Source organism: Cupressus sempervirens, chromosome 9 (genome assembly GCF_028749045.1).
Source record: "Cupressus sempervirens isolate cs-2001-9-10 chromosome 9, ASM2874904v1, whole genome shotgun sequence".
In the NCBI taxonomy this organism is placed as follows: domain Eukaryota; kingdom Viridiplantae; phylum Streptophyta; class Pinopsida; order Cupressales; family Cupressaceae; genus Cupressus; species Cupressus sempervirens.
In genome coordinates this window covers 209,017,037-209,039,068 of record NC_143126.1, presented here as the reverse complement: position 1 = coordinate 209,039,068, position 22,032 = coordinate 209,017,037, and the positions used below count along the sequence as shown (strand labels likewise).

Below are 22,032 nucleotides of genomic sequence, written 5' to 3'. Positions count from 1 at the left end.
CAAAACTCTAAGGTTAGACAATGGGGGTGAATACATCTGATATCTTTAAAAACTTCTACATTTGTTGGGATTAAGAGGGAATTTTCTGTACCTTATAATCCTCAACAGAATGGAATAGTTGAAAGGAAAAATAGATCTATAGTTGAATCAGCCAGAGCTATGTTACATGATCAAAATTTTCATTATTCATTTTGGGCTGAAGCATCTAATACAATTGTCTACATTCAAAATCGATGCCCTTACTCCATATTAGAGAATACCACCTCAGAGGAAGTATTCACAGGCATTAAACCAGATTTAAGCCACTTGAGAATATTCGGATGTCCAGTCTATGTCCACATACCAAAAGAGAAAATAACGAAATTGGAACCATTCGGGAAAAAGACAATATTCATTGGATATAGTGAAACTACAAAAGGATACAGGATTTACATTCTTGGGCAAAGGACAATTGAAATTAGCAGAGATGTAATATTTGAAGAAGACACAACCTTTAAAATTTCTAGTAATAGTGATGAATCTATTTCTGAAGAAGATCAACCCACAGAAATTGAGAGGCAGGATGATTTTGACTTCTCTTCCATGTCTAATCATATAGAACCTAAAAACATCAACAATAACAATAAAAAGAGACTTCTTTGGGCCAGAAAAATGTTAGAAGAAAATCAAGTTGAACCAGATGAAGTAATTCAGGAAAACAAAAGGACCAGAAATCAATCTTGTTATGTTGCATTACTATCTGAACTTATAAAATCTGAACCTACTAATGTTGAAGAAGCACTTTCACATCAATCATGGAAGGAAGCAGTGATTGAAGAATATAACTATATATTGAAAAATGATGTATGGGATGTTGTACCAAGACCTAAGAACAAATTAGTTGTTTCTTCCAAATGGTTGTTCAAGATTAAACATGCTTCATATGGTAGTATTGAAAAATACAAGGCAAGATTTGTAGCCCGAGGTTTCTCTTAGAAAGAAGGTATTGATTATGAAGAAACCTTTGCCCTTGTTGCTAGAGACACTTCAATCAAAACAATCCTAGCAATTGCAGCATCTAAAGGATGGAAAGTACATTAAAGGATGGAAAGTACATCAAATGGATGTCAAAACAACATTTCTCAATGGTAAGATTGAAGAAGAAGTTTGCATTGAACAACCAGAAGGGTTCAATACTTATGACAACAAGACTCAAGTTTGTAAATTAAAGAAAACACTTTATGGACTCAAATAGGCTCCCACAGCCTGGTATGAAAGAATAGATAATCACCTATTGAAATTAGGATATGCCAAAAATGAAGCTGACCCAGATCTGTACTTCAAAACTGAAGGTGGTGATATGATTATTCTTGTATTATATGTTGATGATTTGCTAATTACAGGTGAGGAACATCTCATAAAGAAATGTAAGCAAGAACTCACTGCAGAATTTGAAATGAAAGACTTAGGGTTACTTCACTACTTTTGGGGATTAGAAGTCTGACAACTAGACAACTGTATTATACTAAATTAGGGAAAATATACAATTGATATCTTAACCAAATTTGGAATGATAGAATGTAAACTGGCTGCTACTCTTATGGAAATAAATCTACACAAATTAAAAGATGATATGAACAAATCTGAGACTGCAAATCCTACTTACTACAAACAAATTACTAGATCCTTGATGTACTTGGTCAATACTCGTCTTGACATATGTTATGCAACTCACACCCTGAGTCAGTTTATGTGTGCTCCTAAGAAGATACATTTACATGCAGCCAAGTACATATTGAGATATCTAAAAGGTACTATTGGAATGAGAATCAAATATGACAAAGTCAACATTGAACTACTTGGATATTTAGATTTTGATTCGGCTGGAAGCTCTATTGAGTGGAAGGGTACTTCAGGATATTGTTTCAGTCTTGGATCTGGTATGATTTCCTGGTCTAGTCGGAAACAAACTTCAGTAGCATTGAGTTCCATTAAAGCTGAGTACATTGCGTCTTCCTTGGGTGCTAGAGAAACAATATGGCTACGAAAGTTGCTATCAGATCTCTTCAAAAGACATTTGAAGTCCGCGGTGATTTATTGTGATAATCAAAGTTGTATTAAGCTTTCATCCAATCCAGTATTTCACAACCGCTCTAAACATATTGAAATTTCATTTCATTACATCAGAGATATGGTGAATCGAGGAGTTATTCAATTGGAATACATATGTACAAATGAGCAAATAGTTGATATCCTTACCAAGCCTCTTGCTAAAGTAAAATTGAAATACTTCAGAGAAAAACTTGGTATGATTAATTGTAATGATAAATTTTTGAAATAAAATATTTATTTCATTTTGAGTTTATGCCTTTATTGGTTACTTAGTAGCATTTGATATGTAATGAAAGGTGATGATCTTTCATGGACATATTCATTTGAAGGAAATTATTTACAAGGTGACGATCTTGTAAATAATAAACCTATGTGTGTATTATATGAGCATCTCTAGAGATTGCTTAAGTGCAAGTAGAGATTATGAATGTATCATGGACATCTCTAGGCATTGCTTAAGTGCAAGTAGAGATCATGGTAACTTAATCACAATGGATATCTCTAGACATTGCTTAAGTGCAAGTAGAGATCATTTATTGTTCATATTGTGTTAGAGTACATGATGATTCTGACTTATTGATGTTTTACTTCTCCCTAGCTAAAGAGGGAGTGTTAATGTTTAGCATCAGAAGAAGCAAAACATTGATTACTTGATATACTGGAAATTACTGCTGATTCCATAAATCATAAGGATATAAGTGCGCGTGCGTGTGTGTGTATTAATATACGTACACATGTGTGTGCGTGTGTATTAATATACGTACACATATATATGCCTACGTCCATGTAATGTTATATGGATTATCGACATTATTGTGATCATGTTTTATTGATTGATCAGTAGCCTTCATTATGATCGGGCTCCTTTGTTATTCGGGAGACAACTCATTATCGTGCCATGTTATTATCGAGAACATTCATATTAAGTTTGTTTGTTATTATTACAAACTAACATGCCTTCGAAGAGGCATGTCTCTATGTGGCCCTTGGGCCACGTAGGGACATGACTCTTCGGAGTCATGTCCCTTTCTCTCCTATATATATGAGTATGCTATCGCAAGGAAAGCAATCAATACACGGCATTCAAAGTACCTACAGTCAACAAACAATGTTGCATAAACATTGCTCATTGTTATTGTTGTTCATTTTTCACACATGTTCAAATGAAGGAATATATGCTTATTACTTTCAAAGTAATTTTCAGAAAATACATCAAAGAAAAGTATTTTATTCATTTTGAAATAATGGTCAATATTTGCATGATGGAGTAAATCATTACAGAAATTAAATGCTGAAAGTAAATTTCTCCCACATATCTGACTGTGAGAGTATTCTCTACATGCTGATATACATCTATACCCTACTGAAATCAGTAACTGAATAGAAGGGAAAAAAGAGAAAGGATCATGGGCACCAGTCATTGCCTTTAATGACTGGTGATGTGGCATCCAACTGCGTCCATCCTCTTGCTGCTCCAGACATTGCCCGTTCTGTGCTTCCAATTCCTGTATTCACAAAGAAGAGAACGGGTTAGATCCAATGGATCTAAACAACGCTGATGACTCTCTCAAATCTCTCATTTACCATCCCACATGTTATTCATCTCAATAAGATACAGACATACACCAGCAAGTAGAGAGGCCGATCATGAAATACAAAAGTATTAAAGGAACAATTCATTTTGTTTTGAAACCTTTTACTGATAAAAACTGGTGAAAATGGGAGAAGTATAGCAACAATAATGAAAGACACGGTGACAAGATTCAGGTACAGCAAAAGATAACCATTTCAACCAAGTGAAAAGAATGTATCATACAGGTCAGAATGCAAACTGAAGCAAGATAATAGTCATAGACTTACAACACCACCAGGAAAAGCACAACATTCAGAATAGAGATAAATGTGGCAAAATGTAACTATTTTTCAGCATTCAGCAACTCTCATGAAATCACAGGTTTGAATAATATAAAAGGATGCTATGTAAATATCAGAAGGGAAAAGGGAGAAATACGTTACAGCAATATACTATTGATGCAATGTGATGCTCATAAATTTCTACTAAAATCTTTCTTGACATGAAAAGTCATACACAGCCGGAAGAGAGCAAAGTGTAACTAAAATGACATTCTCAGATAGCAGTGAACAATCAAAAAAGCATATGAAATCAGGTCATGAATTGAACGTAACCAACATAAATGAATAACTGTCAGTATTTCACGAACATAATACAGGGCTGAAAGTATGCGACATTTCAAAAGGAAAAAATTACTGGTCTAAAACTAAGAGAGGTGTTCAGTTTTTAGCAAATTACCAGCAAACAGGTTACCAACAGATCTGATACATTTTCTAAGAAAGAAATAAGCAATTTTACCTTCAGCAAAGCATGATACAACATAATAGAAATGGATCTACAGGTTTTATACCAACAGATATGACCATGAGATAACTCTAAGACACCTTCATGCAAAAGATAGTCACTTCAAAGAATGGAGGAAATGGTAAGTGGGTTCTTTGTAGACAAAAAACTCTCATATAAAATGACAGATCTGGGGTTAATGTTACGGGTATTCTTCCAATTTTGAAGCCCGTGTAAGAAAAAATAAATAAACAGGGCAGCTCTCTTATTACATCACAAGCCCTTATGTCATTTTCAAAGGAAAGGGCAAAATTACGTTACCATAGTTAGAGTTTTGGAGAAATAACCAGCTGTAGTAAGGAGTCAGCAGGTTAATTTTGTTTTACCCTTTAAAAATCTGCAGTAAACTCATATATGGAGGCCTCAATACATCCAAGGCATAAACCCGTTAAGAGCAAGTAACAGAGATCAAGTCATGACAAACTTTCAACAAGGAAACATTACTTCTAAGAGTCATTTTCTGCAAAAACATTTTTGATGAAAACTTCATATACAGCAAAAGAAAATCTATGGAAAGTGGACATCTGAAGGAAAACCTCTATATTGCATACCGTAAGCTCTGAATCTCCAGCAGCATCAAATATGGAAGTTTGCTTCCAGAAGAACCCAGCGGAAATAAGAAAAGATCCCACGAAAATAGTAATTTTCGTTCATTACAGCAAAGTAAGGTAAATGGTGCGCGAAACTCAGTAAATCAATAAGAAACCCACAAAAAAATGAAACAGTTTTCGGCCGCTACGACACCATAATTCCAGTCAGCGTCCTCATAACTCTTCCAATTCATGCTACAAATTTAGAAAGATTATTAAGATATACATGGCGTCTAAACAGAAAAAAATCGGATGACCATTTGCATCCTTCTTCAGGGGAAAATCGCAAGATTTGCAGGTGCCTAGGGTTGAAAGAAACCCTTAGTTTTCTTACGCAAAGTGCAAGTCTCTAAGATGAGATTAAAACCAAGCAATTGCCTTTCCTTTGCAAAACTCGCCCTTTATCAAAGTTGATAAAATTTCGGGTCCGCCCATAGATCAGGGGAGTTAGATATTTAATTTTTGCATAGCTTTGATAATGCGATTTGCATTACAAATTATGTTTTTGCAAAATTGATAAAAATTTATTATGCTGAAAGGGTTGGTTTATTATATAATCAACTTAAAATATAATATTTTAAGGTTAATGCAAGTAAAAATGAGATAGATTCCTAATAAAGACTTCTTTTGTTTATTATTTTTAATTGCATAGATATTTTGATTGTAATTATTATTTTAAATAATTGATAGCCTTATAAATCAATTATTAAAAAATAATAAACATTCATGCAATTAAAAAATAATAATTAAATATAGAGTCAAGACAAGAAAATGGAGAAATCGGTATTTTAAAAAAAAAAAAGTCAAATTTTAAGGGGTAGTCTCAGTTGATATTTTTAGAAGCCCAGTTCAGACTGAAGAGTTTAGAGTGTATAATGGAGTGATTTGTGGCAGTTTGGGAGACATTTTTTAGACTTTTCTTATGCATGGATGGTAGAAGCTCAGTTTGAGATATTTGGGGCATATTTTTGGAGTTTTTAGAGGTCATTAATAATGAGTTAACTCATTATTTCGACCTAGCTTTTCTGCTTTGCGGCAGTTGTATTGTTTATATATACTCCTCTTATTTATGAGGAAAGGGTTCAGATTTTGAGAGAGGATGCTTATGTGATTTGATCCTTAAGTGTAATTTTTTATGATGCTGATCCATTATGTAGATGTACTGTTTTAAGGACCTTTGATGAAAATAGAGTTTTCATTAGAATCAATTTTGGAGTTGATAGATTTAGTTGTGTGCGTTAAGGTGATTGATGTTATTCAAATTGTGTTTTAATTATAAGCCTTTCTGAATGATGTCTTATCTGGTATCTTCTTTATAAATAGCTGTTCACAGGTTTTGAATTTTGTTTAAAGTATTGATGTATTCGATTGTGATCAAAATCTTTTCGTATATTTTCAGAGTTCATAGACCTTCTCTTAAATTATTGATGTGAATTAGCAGATTTTCAAATAAGGATTCTTGTGAATGTCTTTTCAAATCTTTCATTGTGTCTCAAGTATAGCAGTAATCTGTGTTATCAATTTTGGTGTATCACCTTACTTCTTTAAGTTTTCCGAGTTTTAAGTCATCTTTTTACTCTTTTCCATCTGAAAGTTTTTTCCACATTTCCATTAGTATAAGTAAGGTATAAGATATATTATACAGGAACCGGCCTAGGATCCGGAGGTTCAGCCAAATTATAAGTTACCCACAACTTCTGGCTGATCCCATGTTTCTCCAAAATCATTGCAAGTTTTAGGACTTAAAGCAAATTTCAGGGTGCAGATTTTGGAGATAGCAGTTATCATTATTATTTCATCTGTTAAACAACACTTAAATTGTTACAGTTACAGTTTGAAGGAGGAAGATAATACTGTGATTGCTGCCAAAAGAAAAGCAAATACATTTTGCATTATTCAAGTAAGATATTCTCTGCAAGCATTTATTTTGTAATTGTTTTATCTATCAGAGATCCACAATATTTAACAAAGGTAACTATCTAGTTTTAATTTTATTGCATAAGAACATCATATGTCTATGCATATCACATAGAACAATGGCCATAGTAACTCATTTTCATTTATAATGATGATTCCACTGCCGTAAACATGTCCTCTAAATGCATACTTTATCCGGCTCGACTTCGAGTGGTGATTCTTTGTTTAATAATTTATCGATGATGCTTCCTTCGATCAGGTGATGTGGATTGAGTTGGGTCCTCTGTGTTAGTGTACAAGGAAAATTATCGAAACCATTTGCTAGGTCCTTTGCATACGATCTCAGTGATAAGAAATAACTTAGTTGACTTTGCTCATTTCTTGCGGCACATTGAGTGTTGTTAATCCTTTTACTTATCAGGCTCCATTCTCTCACGCAAACATGTTACAGTTGGCATAACCATATGTATGGTATTTAGACGAGCCTTCTTCCATTCACCGGTGATGTATCTAGTGAGCCTTATTTTTGGTGTGCTCTATATTCCTTCAACGTCTTTGGGCATCTACTTGGAAAAAGCTTTTTATGAATCTTCGGTAAACACCAACAACCATTTTGAAATTGATTGTTCAAAAATCCAGTGGACAAGAGATCGTAGCATAAGGGCCATGTACTTCTTTATCATCACGTGACATGTAGTATTCTGTGGGTGCCGAATTCGCATATAAATCCCGCACATTGTTTGACAATATCCGCTAGCAATAATAAATCTCCACCATGGTTAATATTAAGTATTTGCCTTCGAGTATGTAATCGAAGGCATTTTCTCCTATCAAAAATACTTTTTGGAACAATAATCACCATTGAATCTTTTATGAATAAGTATTCCATTCCCCTGCTATGGAAAGATTCTTCTTCTGGATTATGATATTTCCTCATTATTAATAACTTAGTCGAATCCTTTAGACTCCATAATACCTCACGATGTTGATGCTCCATATCTCATTGATGGCACATCCTCTGAATCCTTTCTTGCTCCAGATTTTATATCTAATGTGTCATGTTTGCTTACAGATTACTCCATTTCACATGATTGAGATTTTTTTACATTTATCATATGCAGACCTCAATAGCGAACCATCTTTGATTGTAATGAGAGCAGAGTGAAATCTTTCTATGAAATAGGTTTTTGTATACCAAGATATGCTTTTACAATCCTTCATCAATCTCCAAATATATTTCCTAAATGGAGACTCTAAAATTAGAGTTCCATCAAGATAGACAGAGAGAATGAACCAGGTTTTGGAAGATATGCTTCACATGTATGTGATGGACAAGTAGGTGAAGTAGGAGGATTATTTATACCTTGTTGAGTTTGCATACAACAATGGGTATCAAAGTTCTCTTGGCATGTCACCTCTTCAGGCATTGTATGGTAGACTGTGTTGTACCCCTTTGAGTTGGAATTGATTGGAGGACCGAGTACTTTAGGTCTAGAGGTGCTTTAGGATATGGAGCAACAAGTTGTTCGTATTAGAGAGCATTTGGTTACTGCTCAGGACAAGTAGAAGAAGTATGCTGATGCCCATAGGTTGGATTGTCACATTTTTGTTGGTGACAGGGTGTTTTTGCGAGTGCGTCTAAGGAAGAGCCCCATCCATTATGGGAAAGGCTCTAAGTTAGCACTATGTTTTGTCAGACCATTTGAGATGCTTGAGAGGATCGGTCCTGTTGCTTATCAACTAGCGTTGCCACCTAGCCTATGGCGCATCCACGATGTTTTTCATGTTTATGTTTTGAGACAGTATATTCTCGATGTGACCCATGTTCTTGATTGGGATGCTTTATAGGTAGTGGACGGGCAACTTACTTTGGAGCCCATACATATCCTTCAATATCAGAGGTTGATTTTGAGAGGTTAGGACATTGAGTAGGTAAGGGTCCAATGGGACCTGAGCGATGAGACTTCTGTGACTTGGGAGGATGCTACACGATTGAGAGGATTGTACCCCTATCTAATTGTTGGCTTCCAAGAGTAAGCCTATGCTAGTGGGGGAGGATGTAGTGCCTCTCGTGTTTGTACTCTGTACCTTGTTATATTTCGATTCGAGAGATACTTGTTACTCTTGCTATGTTTCATTTGAGATGACTTGAGGGTCAGATGTTATACTTTGATTTCACGATCATGGATGCTATACTACTACGCTATTCAGTTTATCATATTTGCATGTTGGTGCCATTTTGAGATGACAGTAGGTTTATGATGATATTTGGTTATCTGGTATTTTGGTTATATGTGGATTTATGTTATGATGATTGATTTCATTCTTGTTTTATTATGCTTTATGCGAACGTGAGTGATGTTAATGGATTATTTTAGTATAATTGAGTAAGTGGTTAAATTAGGTATTTAATGCATTTATTGCTTCGGCTATATGATATTATATGCAATTGCACTTGATTATGTGTTCTAGTGTGCAAGATTTATATCCCTGGTAGTGGCACATGGAGTTAGTGATTCAGTTGTTCATATTTTACCAATGTTGTCCCTGTATGGTAGACCTATCCTTATGTAATTGTTTAATTAAACTTTTCGGTGATTAATCCGAACTCATTTGCATTATGTGACTAGACCAGTGAACGTGTGTGCATTTTAGAGGTTGCATTGTCGCGAATGTCGTTAAGGAATTTCTGTGATTTTTGGGTTTTCGGGTTTTAAATTTTATTGAATTTAATTTCTGGCAGCTTTTCCATAGACGAATTCGTATTACTAGGAATAGCCTGTTTGTGTTTAGGTCAATTCGTGGTTTAACTAGGTTGGATAGTTATTTGCCCTAATTGATTATTCACTCGAAAAGTAAGTATTGAAAGAGGAATTTAATTCCTCACTTTTCACTTTTGCGATTTAGAAATTGGAGAGCTTTTCGTGAAATCCTTTTCTAAAGGATTGGTTTTCTATTCATTGTGAGAGCTACGGGCGTGGGATCTTCACGAGGACGGACTCGTTGGATCCAACTCGGGGAGATCTTGCTTTGCCATCGTTTTCAGCTGTATCTGCGGGTTATTTATTTTACTTGGTTGTTTTCTGTTTTAGCCCTTTTGGTTGTTAGGTAGGGCTTTCTTGTTTTCTTGTTTCAAATCAGATTCTATATCTGTTTTTGGTAGCCATTTGTTTGGAGGTTGAGAACTAGTGTTCCCCTCCGTTTTTGTTTGTTGGTTCTGCCCGGTTGGTCGAGTATGAACATTTTCCCTGTTTTTGGGATGGGGGTTTGGGATTTCGAGCCATTATGCTGGCTATTTTTACATACGGTGTCCGAACCCAAATTTTATTGGATTTTCGTGGCTTTTGTACCCAAAGACCAAACGGGTTTTTATTTTTGATGTTTTCGAGTTTTGGGGGTTTTACCTCAATTTGCGTGTCACCCAGTTTTCTTGGGTTTGCTTGGCATGTTATTGATTGTGGACTTGGATCATCCATAGGATGTTAGTCAAATCATTGTTGCACTTTGTATGTTGCTTTGGATGTGTGCTGCATTCGTCCTCTCGAGTTGTTTTTCAGTTGAGTGTGATTTCTGCTTGTGTTCTCATCCAACCCTTGTGTTTCGAACTTCGTGATGGTGGTGTGCCACACACGAGCACGTGCGCATGCATTTGTCGGGTGAGTTGCGAGGCCTGATCTCTCGTTTGTATATCGGTGGAGTTATGTTCATTTGGGGTTGGGTTGGGAATATGCATGCCTACGGGTACTCATCGTGTGATGAGTATGGGTATGTAGGGTAAGGTCGGTGGAGGGGCTTCTAACACAACCGTGGTGTCCTAGCCCAAGTTGGCGTTGAGGAGTTCTAATAAGTGATAACTTAATTAATTGATAGAAAATTAAATAAGATAAAAAATTATGGTCAGCCTCCTGAGGGTGGTGCTGATGGGAATGGTTGTTTATTCTTGCACATTAGCCTCCTGAGGGTGTACCAAGGGGAACGGTTGTCCTTGTGCTACAACTTGGGTGATTTTGAGTTACAAACTCTCCACTAGAGTCCCTACATAGTTACCCATAGTGTGTCTCACTAGAACCTGTTGTATTTGTATTTTTGCATGGTCTTGGTTTCAGTCATCATTACTGTCTGGTGTGAGTTATAGACATGGATGTTTGCTTTGGTGTGTTTGTGGTTGGATCATTATCTCCATCAGCACGATGGGAGTGGACCTACGGGTTCCACGTGGTTGGGAGGTGTAGCTATCTTCACCACTGTTGGAGACTGGTGTACAGAGACGGTTCTTTATTCCAGTACCACCGTTGCTTGTTGTTACACTTGGTACTTCGGGTTCCAGAGTATGTTATCGTGTTTTATGCATTCATTGGAATGCTTGGATATCATGTTAGATGATGTTAGTTTAATTGACACATTCCTGTATTATGATATTTAGCATACGTGAGATGATGAATTTGATTTGTAGGATTATCTTATGCTTTACGTTTTAACATGTTAGATTTCCTTATTCTTATGTTGTACGTTTTAGTAGTGATGTCCTGATAAGACAGCTCCGACGATCTGGTCGGTAGTTTGGGATGTTACGCACGGGGGATGGCTAGGACCTTAGAGGTCTCATGAAGCTATTATAGTTGGGAGGAACCGCGCACTTAGTTTGTTGTTTCAGTTTATTGCGATTTTGCTTTCAGTCATTTCCCTTCACTACTATGTTTACATGTTTAGTTTTAGATTCTGGCTTTCCGTCTGTCGGTTATTTGATCGAGTGTCTTTCCTCGATATGTGGATCCAATACTCCTCATTGTGGAGAAAACTTATTTCCTTAGCCTTTTCTCTTTTTGGTTTCTGGCGTGCTGTCCTGGATTCTTGTGCGAAATTGTACTTTATTGCGCGAGAATGCAAGATCTCGCGTGGTGTGTTGGGTTTTCTCGTGTAGCCTTCGGCAGTTTCTCACGCAAAAGCCCACACTAGTTTTGGGGTGCCTTGGCTACTGGGCCAAGCACTCCCTTGCGCCATTTGGTGGACTTCGTCGCGCAGAGGGCAGTTTCTCACGTGGCCTGTTGCACATCCTTGTGCGAGAGTCTGTTAGTCTGTTGTCCTCGCGAGAAAAACAGGAGGTGTCTACTCAAGTTTTTTGGAAATGCAAATTGGTGTTTCTAGTACCCTTTGGGTTTTGTAGTGTTTCCTTGCTTTTGCAATTCAGGGATTTTAGGTTTGCTGTCATAGTGGTTTTTTGTCCTTCAATTCGTTGTGTCAGTTCGGGTAGTGGTGTTTGGAGATTTGTTGGTTGTCAGGATGGTGGTTAAGTCTTCCGTTGTGATCTTTATGATCCTTGTATGACATTGTTGTGTGCACTCATACTTTTTTTTTTTTTTTTTGCCTTATTTCATCTTTGAACCAAGGATCTTCGGGTGGGGCATTACATTTGGTATCAGAGCCAATGGGTTTTTGGCTTGTGATTTTGAGATTCGAGGGATTTAATCCTCAAATCAGCTACAAAATATTGATTTTGAAATTAACAACATATAGTGAAATACTTCTAATAGTTAAATACCTTATTTATGGTACAAGGAAGTGTCCAAATCCTACTGAAACAATAATCTGACTGCATTTGCAGAGTAGAAAACACTATTAAAGTCAAAATTGTTATGGTAAATCAATGTTGTTGTTAAATAGAGGAGATGAAAGCTACTTACGTAGATTTGCAAAGATGTTGTTTCTAAAAGAAACAATGGTGAACTAAAGACAAAATTAGAAATTGCCTAATAAACTAAAGATTAACTAAGATGGCCATTAAAGAAACATTGTAATATTCTAATACCTCAATGGTTATTGTCTAACTATTTTCTTTTGGTCACAAATTTTTCAAAGCATTCTGTTGCTCTTGAGACCCTCCCTGGATCTACAAAATGTTAATGACCAAGTGTATATGTGGAATGTGGGCCTCAAATCCTCACACACACTTCAACACGGTCATTATTTGAAAGATCACTTAGCTACAGTTTTTCAGTCATGTATTAGTGAATATACTGATTATTGAAATTAAAAGAAAAGACTCTCAACTAGTCATTTGCAAAAATATTATTGAATTCAACAAAGATATCAATGAAAAGCCTCATAGAATTGACAATAGTAATCATAGAATCATAGAGTTAGTCAATAATTACACTGAATTGCAAAGCCTTAAAGAATTGTCAGTTGAAATCACAGATTCATACCATTGGTCAATTATTATGCTCAAAATTATTTGAAAGATCATCCTAGAATGAATATGAGATTATTCATCTGAGTAAGCCAATAGTTCAACCTGTTGCCTTCTAACTAGAAGTATTTTGCCTTTGCTCTCAGAACAAGAAGCTGGCAACTAGACCTCTAGTACGAAGGATTTATAACTAAATGAGAATGCAAATTATACTAGATGAAATGCAATTAAGCTAAGAAATAAAAGAGCATACTATACTAAATGAAGGCATTTTTAAAATCTAGATGATATTATAATGCAAGAAATAAAAGCTATGAAAATGTAAGCAAGATGAGTAATTATTCCAACATAAGTTCGTTGCAAATTCAATTCAACCTCCGTAATGAGGAATCAAAGGCTTCTTAAATAGAACCCCAGAGTCGGTCAACGGTCGAGATTAATTGGAATGGACGATCAAGATTGAAGATGAGACTCAGTCATAATGGAAAATTCCTTATGAAAAGGGGTTAACTAATTGCTTTTGAGTGGAATAAGGAGTTAACTAATTTAATTTTGAGTGGGATAAGGAGTTAACTGATTTAATTTCTTTCTCGATTTCAATCAACTCAGAGTTTCCATTTCTGAACTGAAGAGAAGATTTGGAGAGAATATTCAATTTAATAAAATAGAAAATGACCTCATAAATAGATAAACTTTAATTAATTGAATAATTAAATTCAATGATTAAAATGAGGACATTATTAAATTAAATACATTTAATTCCTTTGTACATTAGCTTAAGAAGTAATTTTAATTTAATTAAAGTATGAACACTTATAATTAAATTAAACTTAATCAATAGGTTTAATATAGCTAATTTGAGTCGATACTTAGGAATTAAATAAATAGTGTGATTGATGCAGATTAGGGTTTTCTGCATTTGACACCTAGGTTAAGTAGAGATTATTAGAATTAGAATTGCCTAGTAAAATAGGACTTAGGAATGATTGAATAGACTAGAATTGGTTTAGCATGGCAATGCGCCAATTTTGGGGTATTACATCAAGAAGTCTAAAATCCGTCAAAAAAAGAAGGGTGCCCGCTTCTTCGTGAATCTTTGCCAAAAGAGATAAGAGCATGCCACTAACTCTGTCACTAACCCTTCTAGATTCAGCATAACATCTTACCATAAATCATCACAAAACATCCAACTTGGTGATGTATACTGGAGTTGTTCTTCCTTGGAGACAGAGACAAACACTGAGAAAAACTAGCATGATTTTGAGGAAAAATCAACAAATCCTGCAAACCTTGCAGATGAGCATGATGGCCAAAACAAACTACAAAATGATATGATTTTTTAGGAGAAAAATTGGACACAATTTTTGAGGTGAAAAATCAATCAAAACTAGAGATGGATCAAAGAGTATAAAGTTTTGTTTTTTAGGGAAAAAAGGTAAAACCCACGAGATAATTTTTGAGAAAAGAATTATGAACCCATCAGACAATTTTGAGGAAAAGATTGTAAACCCAGCATTAAATTTTTGAGGAAAAATTTATAAACCTAATAGATGATTTTTGAGGAAAAAAAATTATAAACCCAACATATAACTTTTGATGAAAAAATTATAAACGCACCAGAGAAACCTTCATGCAATAAAACATGAGACTTCGCATGGTAAAACAGCTCATGCAAGCAACATGCAAGAACATGCAACTCACATGCAATTACATGGAACCTTCAAAAATGAGAGACTTTTGCTTAAACTAGGAATTTGCGCAATGAAAACTCTCGGCCAGGCTCACGATTTTCTGCAAAAATCTTAAAAGATGAATATCAAAGTTTTCATAAAATTCCTCACCTTTTAAATTTAAAAAAAAAAAATTCTAGAAAAAATTCCAGATTAGAAGAGGCTCAGATTTTTCTTTAAAATATTTGCCAAATTTTTGAAAAATCGAAAAATCCCATCGGCCCACTCTGATACCATGTTATGGTAAATTGATGGTGGTGTTGTTCAACAAAGGAGGTGAAACTCCTTATATAGACTTATGAAGATGTTTCTAAAAGAAACAATTTAGAAACTGCTTAATAAATTAAAGATTAACTAAGATGACCATTAAAAAACATTATAATATTCTAATAAAAATGCCACCATAACTCAGCACCTTCACTCTGACAGCATAACTACCTTCTAAAGTCAAGTTGTAACTCCCATAATGCACTCTCAGAAAGGGTTGAAATTAAGCAGAAAATGCGATTAAATATTATTTGTTTTATTGTAGCCAATTTACCCGAAGTTCGAACTGTACCCCTGCCCATAAAGAGACCCTTTCCTCCAGCCCACTGGGGAAATTGGAGGAATGGGCTTCTAGGATGCCGCAGGATGAACAAATGTAAATGGGACATTGCACCTTGATTAACCATGGACATTTATCTATCTTTCTCTCCTTACCTTTTAAGTCCAGAACAGAATACAATATGTCTCTTCATGCAATGCCCTAATCCTGGGAGCCCTACACCTCAATGAGGACTTCATTGGCTGTAGGCCATGTTACATGAATAATATTGTTTTACTGTTATACTGGAAATAGTTCTATGTAATTTCCGAGGTAGTTGTTCAAATTCTAGTTTAAATATTACCCCATCACTACAATTGGTGGCTTTAATCTGTTTCCGTACAAATTCTTGGATATTGAAGTGATGATTGGAGTTATGAATGAAGACTAGCATATTGTACATGAGATAGAAATTTGTTTTGGAGTTCCAAGTTTTGAATGAATCATTTCTACTTCCATCAATATAAACATGTCTGGAAGGCAAGACAGATGATAACAGTTGGGTAATGCTTTTAAGTAAACAAACACAGTCAAATATGAGATAAGATTCCGAATTGTATTACAAAATAGTAAAATCAAATTATGCACTAGTAGCAACTTTGTATGTCTGAGAAACTAAAGGTAACATTGGCCTTTTTTGGCATCCAGAACAGAGGCTGGCAATTTTGGATATTCTCTTTGGGTCACTAAAGCATCTTTGCATTGTGTGATCTACAGATGTGACTGTCAAATCTTGGGTGCCAATATCTTGATGGAGTTATTTGAATGAAATGAATTCGCTTTGGTATTTCTTGTAGAAACTGTAAAGCTCATTCTTTATAAATTGCAATGTTTCCAATTCCTAAAATCTCTTGGATATGTGTTGTAGCCTGAGAATCCTTCTGAGATTTGCAGGGATGGTTAATAAATTGTTACAAATATCATAAATGACTCCTGGATCAATTTCTTATTATGAATCTCAAGAAACATATTCTCAGCATTTAACCAATTTGATTTTTCTTGTGTACAATTCCACTGCTTCTCATTTGCTTTCACAACATACTTAAAAATTAAAAGGGATGTGCTTTCATCTGAGGAAGTGATAGGCTGTGTTTTGTGATAAAATAGTTTGCTGATTCCATTTGCTCTTTAGAATTGTCCTCTGTGGGATTACAAGATGACATTATAGATAGCTTCTGTTTCATCATCAATGATTAAATCAGCACGATTTTTTTTCTTACTTAGCAGGTGTTTCTAAAAACTAACTTTTTAATCCTATTGCTTTTCTTTCTCCAGAGTAATTAATACAAATTCATTATGGCTAAGGATTTTACAAGAAAGCCTCTTGTCTTTTAACTTGTTAGTTTGTCTATCCTTCGGATTGCTTCAGAGGAGAAATTTTGTGTTGTTTTTTCACCTAATTGCAATATTTACATTTTCATTTCTCCTGTACTTCTGGGGAAGACTGTAAGGTGTTGCAGACACTCTTTTGTCTCAATTTTCGCTCACATTGCTCTTGTGGCATTACCACCTACAGGCAGTCCCTGGTCATTGGTACCATGCTTATTGCCTGGTGTGGTCTCGCGTTTGTTACCTTAATCTGTTTTGTTGTATTCTCATTGGTGTTGCATTTCAAGTTCTTAAAGCTTTTATAAGTGTTTTGCACCCAGGAATAATGTCTAATATTTTTACCATTGAATTTTAGTTTCTTTAATTGTGAATTTTGTTTACAATAAAAGTTTCTGATTATGGAAATAGCTTAGGAAAGCTAATTATTGCATGTTGGTACAGGTCAAATATTCTTACCTACAGGAAAGAGTTATATTTGATTTTATGGATATGATATGACAAACTGTATTTGCTTGTGGTTAAGCACAAGTTTTGATTTTAGCTGTTTCATATCTCATGCAGTCATATCTGATCCCTACATGGAAAATGGCTTGTCAATTATGAAATTACAGATAATAATGAAAGAATTATTTTCATCAACAAACAAATATTTTTCCTTTTCGAGAATATATATAAAAGCTTAATTCTGAATTCTTCGGTGTAACTTCCTTGGCATCATCTCTAATAAGTTAATAACAAAAAAGTTGCAAGTTGTTTGATGCTTGGTAAATGAACTTTTCATGCAGGTATATTTTTTGATACATATGGGGAGTATTACGAAGATATGAAGGAGTTCCACCAGTACCTTCCAAAATTACTGAAGGGTGAAGGCATTTATTCTTTTTTCAATGGTCTCTGTGCAGATAATGCATTTTTTCATGTAGTTTATTGTCAGTTAGTTGCACTTGAGCTTGCAAATATAGGTTATACTACTCAGTTCATCCCTTTACCAGTAAAAGATTGCTTGGAAGAAAAAGCATGGGAGGGTATCAAACGGAAATACTGGCAGTTGGATACCTATTACTTGCCTGTATGCCAGGCATCTTCTGAATGATGTAATCTGCATTTTTGAGGTGTTAATCATTCTGAAACTAATTTTAGATGAGCTTTATTCCTTACGAAATTCCACCCCTTTTAAAATCATTAGAAATTTGCTGCATTGCAAAACTTATGTTTTAACATTGGTGGTTCTGCATGTACACTGACGGACTGAACAATAACCAAGAATGAGATTTGAGTAGGTTTTTCCTTTTTATGATCATTAATATTTTTTCGCTGGAAAAGTTAAATGTGCCCATTTGGTAAGCAAGAAGTCAGGACTTGTGGTAACCAGGTTCAGAGTGCATAATTGAAGCGCAGTCTTTCAGTCAGGAATCAGACCTGCCCGTTGGACTACTTCTATGATGGCACTGAGATGGTGAAATCTATGTTCATGGAAGACTCCGAATTGATTGAATTTGAGTGTCTTAGCCAAAACTAGGAAATCCGTCAAATAGGAAAGTGAAGTGTCAAAATTACTGCTTTTATCAATATGCATGAGGAACTCCGTCAAATAGGAAAATGAAATGTCAAAATCATTGCTTTATTTATATGATGGCACTGAGATGGTGAAATCTATGTTCATGGAAGACTCCGAATTGATTGAATTTGAGTGTCTTAGCCAAAACTAGGAAATCCGTCAAATAGGAAAGTGAAGTGTTAGAATTACTGCTTTTATCAATACGCATGAGGAACTCCGTCAAATAGGAAAATGAAATGTCAAAATCATTGCTTTATTAATATGCATATACTGAATATGAGTGTGGTCAAACGAATTGCAAGAACAAAACCATATGTTAAAGCAGAGAAAATAATTCTGTTGGTTTGATAAAGGGGAAAATGCGTTAACCCCTCTTCTGAAGATAGATTTTTAAATCTAATAATTATGAGCCTAATTTCAGATTGAACGCATCACCTTTGTTTGTTTACAGTACCCCTCTTCTGAAGATAGATTTTTAAATCTAATAATTATGAGCCTAATTTCAGATTGAACGCATCACCTTTGTTTGTTTACAGTATTAGTCGTCGATGTTTTTATTCGACCATATATTCATGATTGTATGAAGGTAACGCTTGATTAAGTGGAGCATGCTGCAATATCAAACAACGTTCCTAGTATAATGTCAAATTGAGATGGAGAGCTGCTTTAAAATGAATAAGTATTTGTTAACAGATGCGTCGACATTTTTTTTCCCTAAACAAGTTGGGAACATTCCTAAAAACTAGCCAACTGCAGATTATTCTCAACTAATATGTCCATCCATAAAGATTCAAGCTTCAAGATAAAATAGGTCAATATGCGACGTAAATTAATACGCCTACTGAAAAGAAATCTCCGAAGAAGATGGACGATTGTTGAGATTCAGACGATAAAACCTTGCAACGTGGTTTTTGTAAGGGTTTCGTCTCTGAACTACAAAATTTTACATCTCTTCAATATTAACAAGGGATATGCCAATAGTTCTAATAGAACTATAGGCTGTACTAACGTGCCTTACGCCAACGATTTCGGTAACAAGGAAATCGTTGCTTTTGTGTTTCAACAAAAAAATCAACAATTTAGGAAGTATTAAAAATTAAAATCGTTTAAATAAATATGTTTTTAATATAAAATTTAGTTATAAAATGTATTAAATTAAAAATTGGCACCTTGAAAGATAAAATGCATGATTTTGAAGCAAAAACATGTGAAAAAAATGCAACTTTCCACCAGCATTTGCACTTTTACGCTTCATTTTTTGTCTAGAATAATGGGAGATTAAAACTTGTCCAGCGGAAAAAATAGAATATTTGGTAACTTGGAGATTGCTTGTAGAGTTTGCAAGCTATGTGTTATAAACGTTGGGCACCAACATATGTATTTGTTTCTATGTTTACATTGTTCTTGACAAGGCCCAGTTTAAGTTGCTAATTTCTACATGGTATAAGAGGAGGTGAGATTTTGTTCTTGAGGAATTTAAATATAAAGAGCTCCAAAAAAAAATGTTATTTTCAAAGATCATACATATCTTTCAAGTTGCTCCAAATTTTTGGGTGATTTTTTAGAGCAGTTGTAGATATATGCAAGAAAAGTTATAGTTGAAGTTCGACTTCCCATGATTGTTAGTCTCTGCCTTTTTAAGGCAGGGATTAATGTTTTCGGTGAACCCTTTTTAGTCCCTAATTTATTTTTTTGTGACTTGGACAATGTCATAGTATAATGTTTGGAGACGAAATATTTAAAAAAATAATTATGATGTAGTTATTGCTAATTTATGATTGGACGAAATAGAAATTAGTGGGGTTTTTAGGCCTTTTCAAATTTTAAAATTGAAATAAATTTCCTCCGCAAGCATTAAAAGACATTGATTGTTGCCATTACGAAAGGATAGAAATGCATTTATGGCATGTCAGAAAGCATGAAACAACGATTAATTTAAGGCCATCGACTGTAGGATATAGTGCATATATTTTTTCGTTGTAAGAAATGGCAGTTTAAGTTTTGTGAGATATTTGGGTCTTCCAAAACTTTCGTTTTGCTGAAGACTATAGTGCATATATTTTTTCGTTGTAAGAAATGGCAGTTTAAGTTTTGTGAGATATTTGGGTCTTCCAAAACTTTCGTTTTGCTGAAGACTATAGTGCATATATTTTTTCGTTGTAAGAAATGGTAGTTTAAGTTTTGTGAGATATTTGGGTCTTCCAAAACTTTCGTTTTGCTGAAGACTATGTTTTCCCTCCGCATTAAAAGCCTATACGCGAGTTATCAGAAGAGAGAACAACGGTAAGAAATCTGCAACTGCAGTTTTAGAGATCTTTTCATTTTTTTCCCATTTTGCAAAATCTAGTTGTGATGTTTGAAAAATCTTTCAGTTTTCGATAATTGCTTTTTCAGATTTAAAAATGTTTTTCGTTTTTTAAGATTATAAAGTAGGTGTTAAAGATGGGGAGTGAATGGGCTAATCTAGAGGCATTTTTTCCCTTGCATTTACTATTCTCTACGTCTCAATGGATTCGCTCCAAGCCAGGACGTTTTTCGGTGTCTTGATTGTATTCAACGTCGAGGAAATGAAACCTACATAAACTTCAATGTTTCCAATTACAAAAAATCCCAGAAACCAACATTTCCTCAGTCCTCGATCTGATAACTATTTCAAAAAGTTGGGGTTCTAAAAGTTAAAAGTTTTACAATAAAACTTGTATGTATAACTTCAAGCAAAACATGAAAAACGACCTGAAATTTTGGCTTGCATTCGACAAGCCTCTTTTTAGATCAAGTTGCCTCAAACTGGTTTTATTTTTTTCCAAATAACAATAAACAAAGTTTCCTTTATTCCATTCATATTTTATAATTTTTCTACTATAAACATTATTTGTTGTAACTGTCTTCTTTACAGTTTCTGAATAAAAAGTGTAATATGAACAGATTTCTTTAATTTAGTATTGGCATTTTGATTTTGATTTTGATGTTAATGTATTTATTTTAGAAATAGCATACTGCTTGTTTAAATAAGTTCTTTTCATTGCATCTCATAAACTATTTTTGCTACAATGAAACAGAAGTCCGGGACTCAGGCTCTACTAGAGCCCTTGTTTTTATGAAGTTTTTGTACTTCTAGAACATTTTTCATGAATTTGTCTAAGGAGCCACATTTTTTTTGAAATAATTTAATTTCTTTACATGTCTAGGAAGATTAAGAAATTCGTAAGGTAAGCAAAAAGAGATAATAGAAGTAGAAAGACATCAAGGTCAAGGTACTTGACAAGAGAAGAATTTGGTTGTCATTTTTTTTCATGGAATGTGTTTATTGTGAAAGATTGGGACAAGTAAATTACACTTTTGAGATTTTAATAAACATGCTTACAAAACTTGGGGGCTAAGGTTCTATCTTTTCATTGGTAATGTTACTTATCATTTTTCTTTTTATACTTCTAGATGTGTTGCTTTGGTTGTCAAGGAAGTTGGTGGCAACACTGTAGCATCATAGATTGGTTTGCATCAACTACGAGGTATTGTGACATGTGGTAAATGAAAGAATGGACAGACTTATGTGTATCCTCCTAGTGGTTTATGTGATGGTTGTGTGCTTGGGAAACACCAACAAGAGGATTTTTTGAAAAAGCTACTT

The 22,032-nt window shown here is 34.6% G+C and overlaps 1 protein-coding gene across 1 annotated transcript in view; it reads left to right on the top strand.

Moving 5' to 3' along the window:
* Nucleotides 1-18,146, top strand: part of LOC149538229 (ankyrin repeat family protein) — a 45,052-nt gene extending 26,906 nt beyond the window's left edge. Inside the window, exon 3 of the mRNA XM_089799606.1 lies at nucleotides 17,632-18,146. Coding sequence (XP_089655732.1) covers nucleotides 17,632-17,939 — 308 coding nt within the window. The 3' untranslated portion in view covers nucleotides 17,940-18,146. The remainder of the gene's footprint in view (nucleotides 1-17,631) is intronic.
* Nucleotides 18,147-22,032: the final 3,886 nt, after the last annotated feature.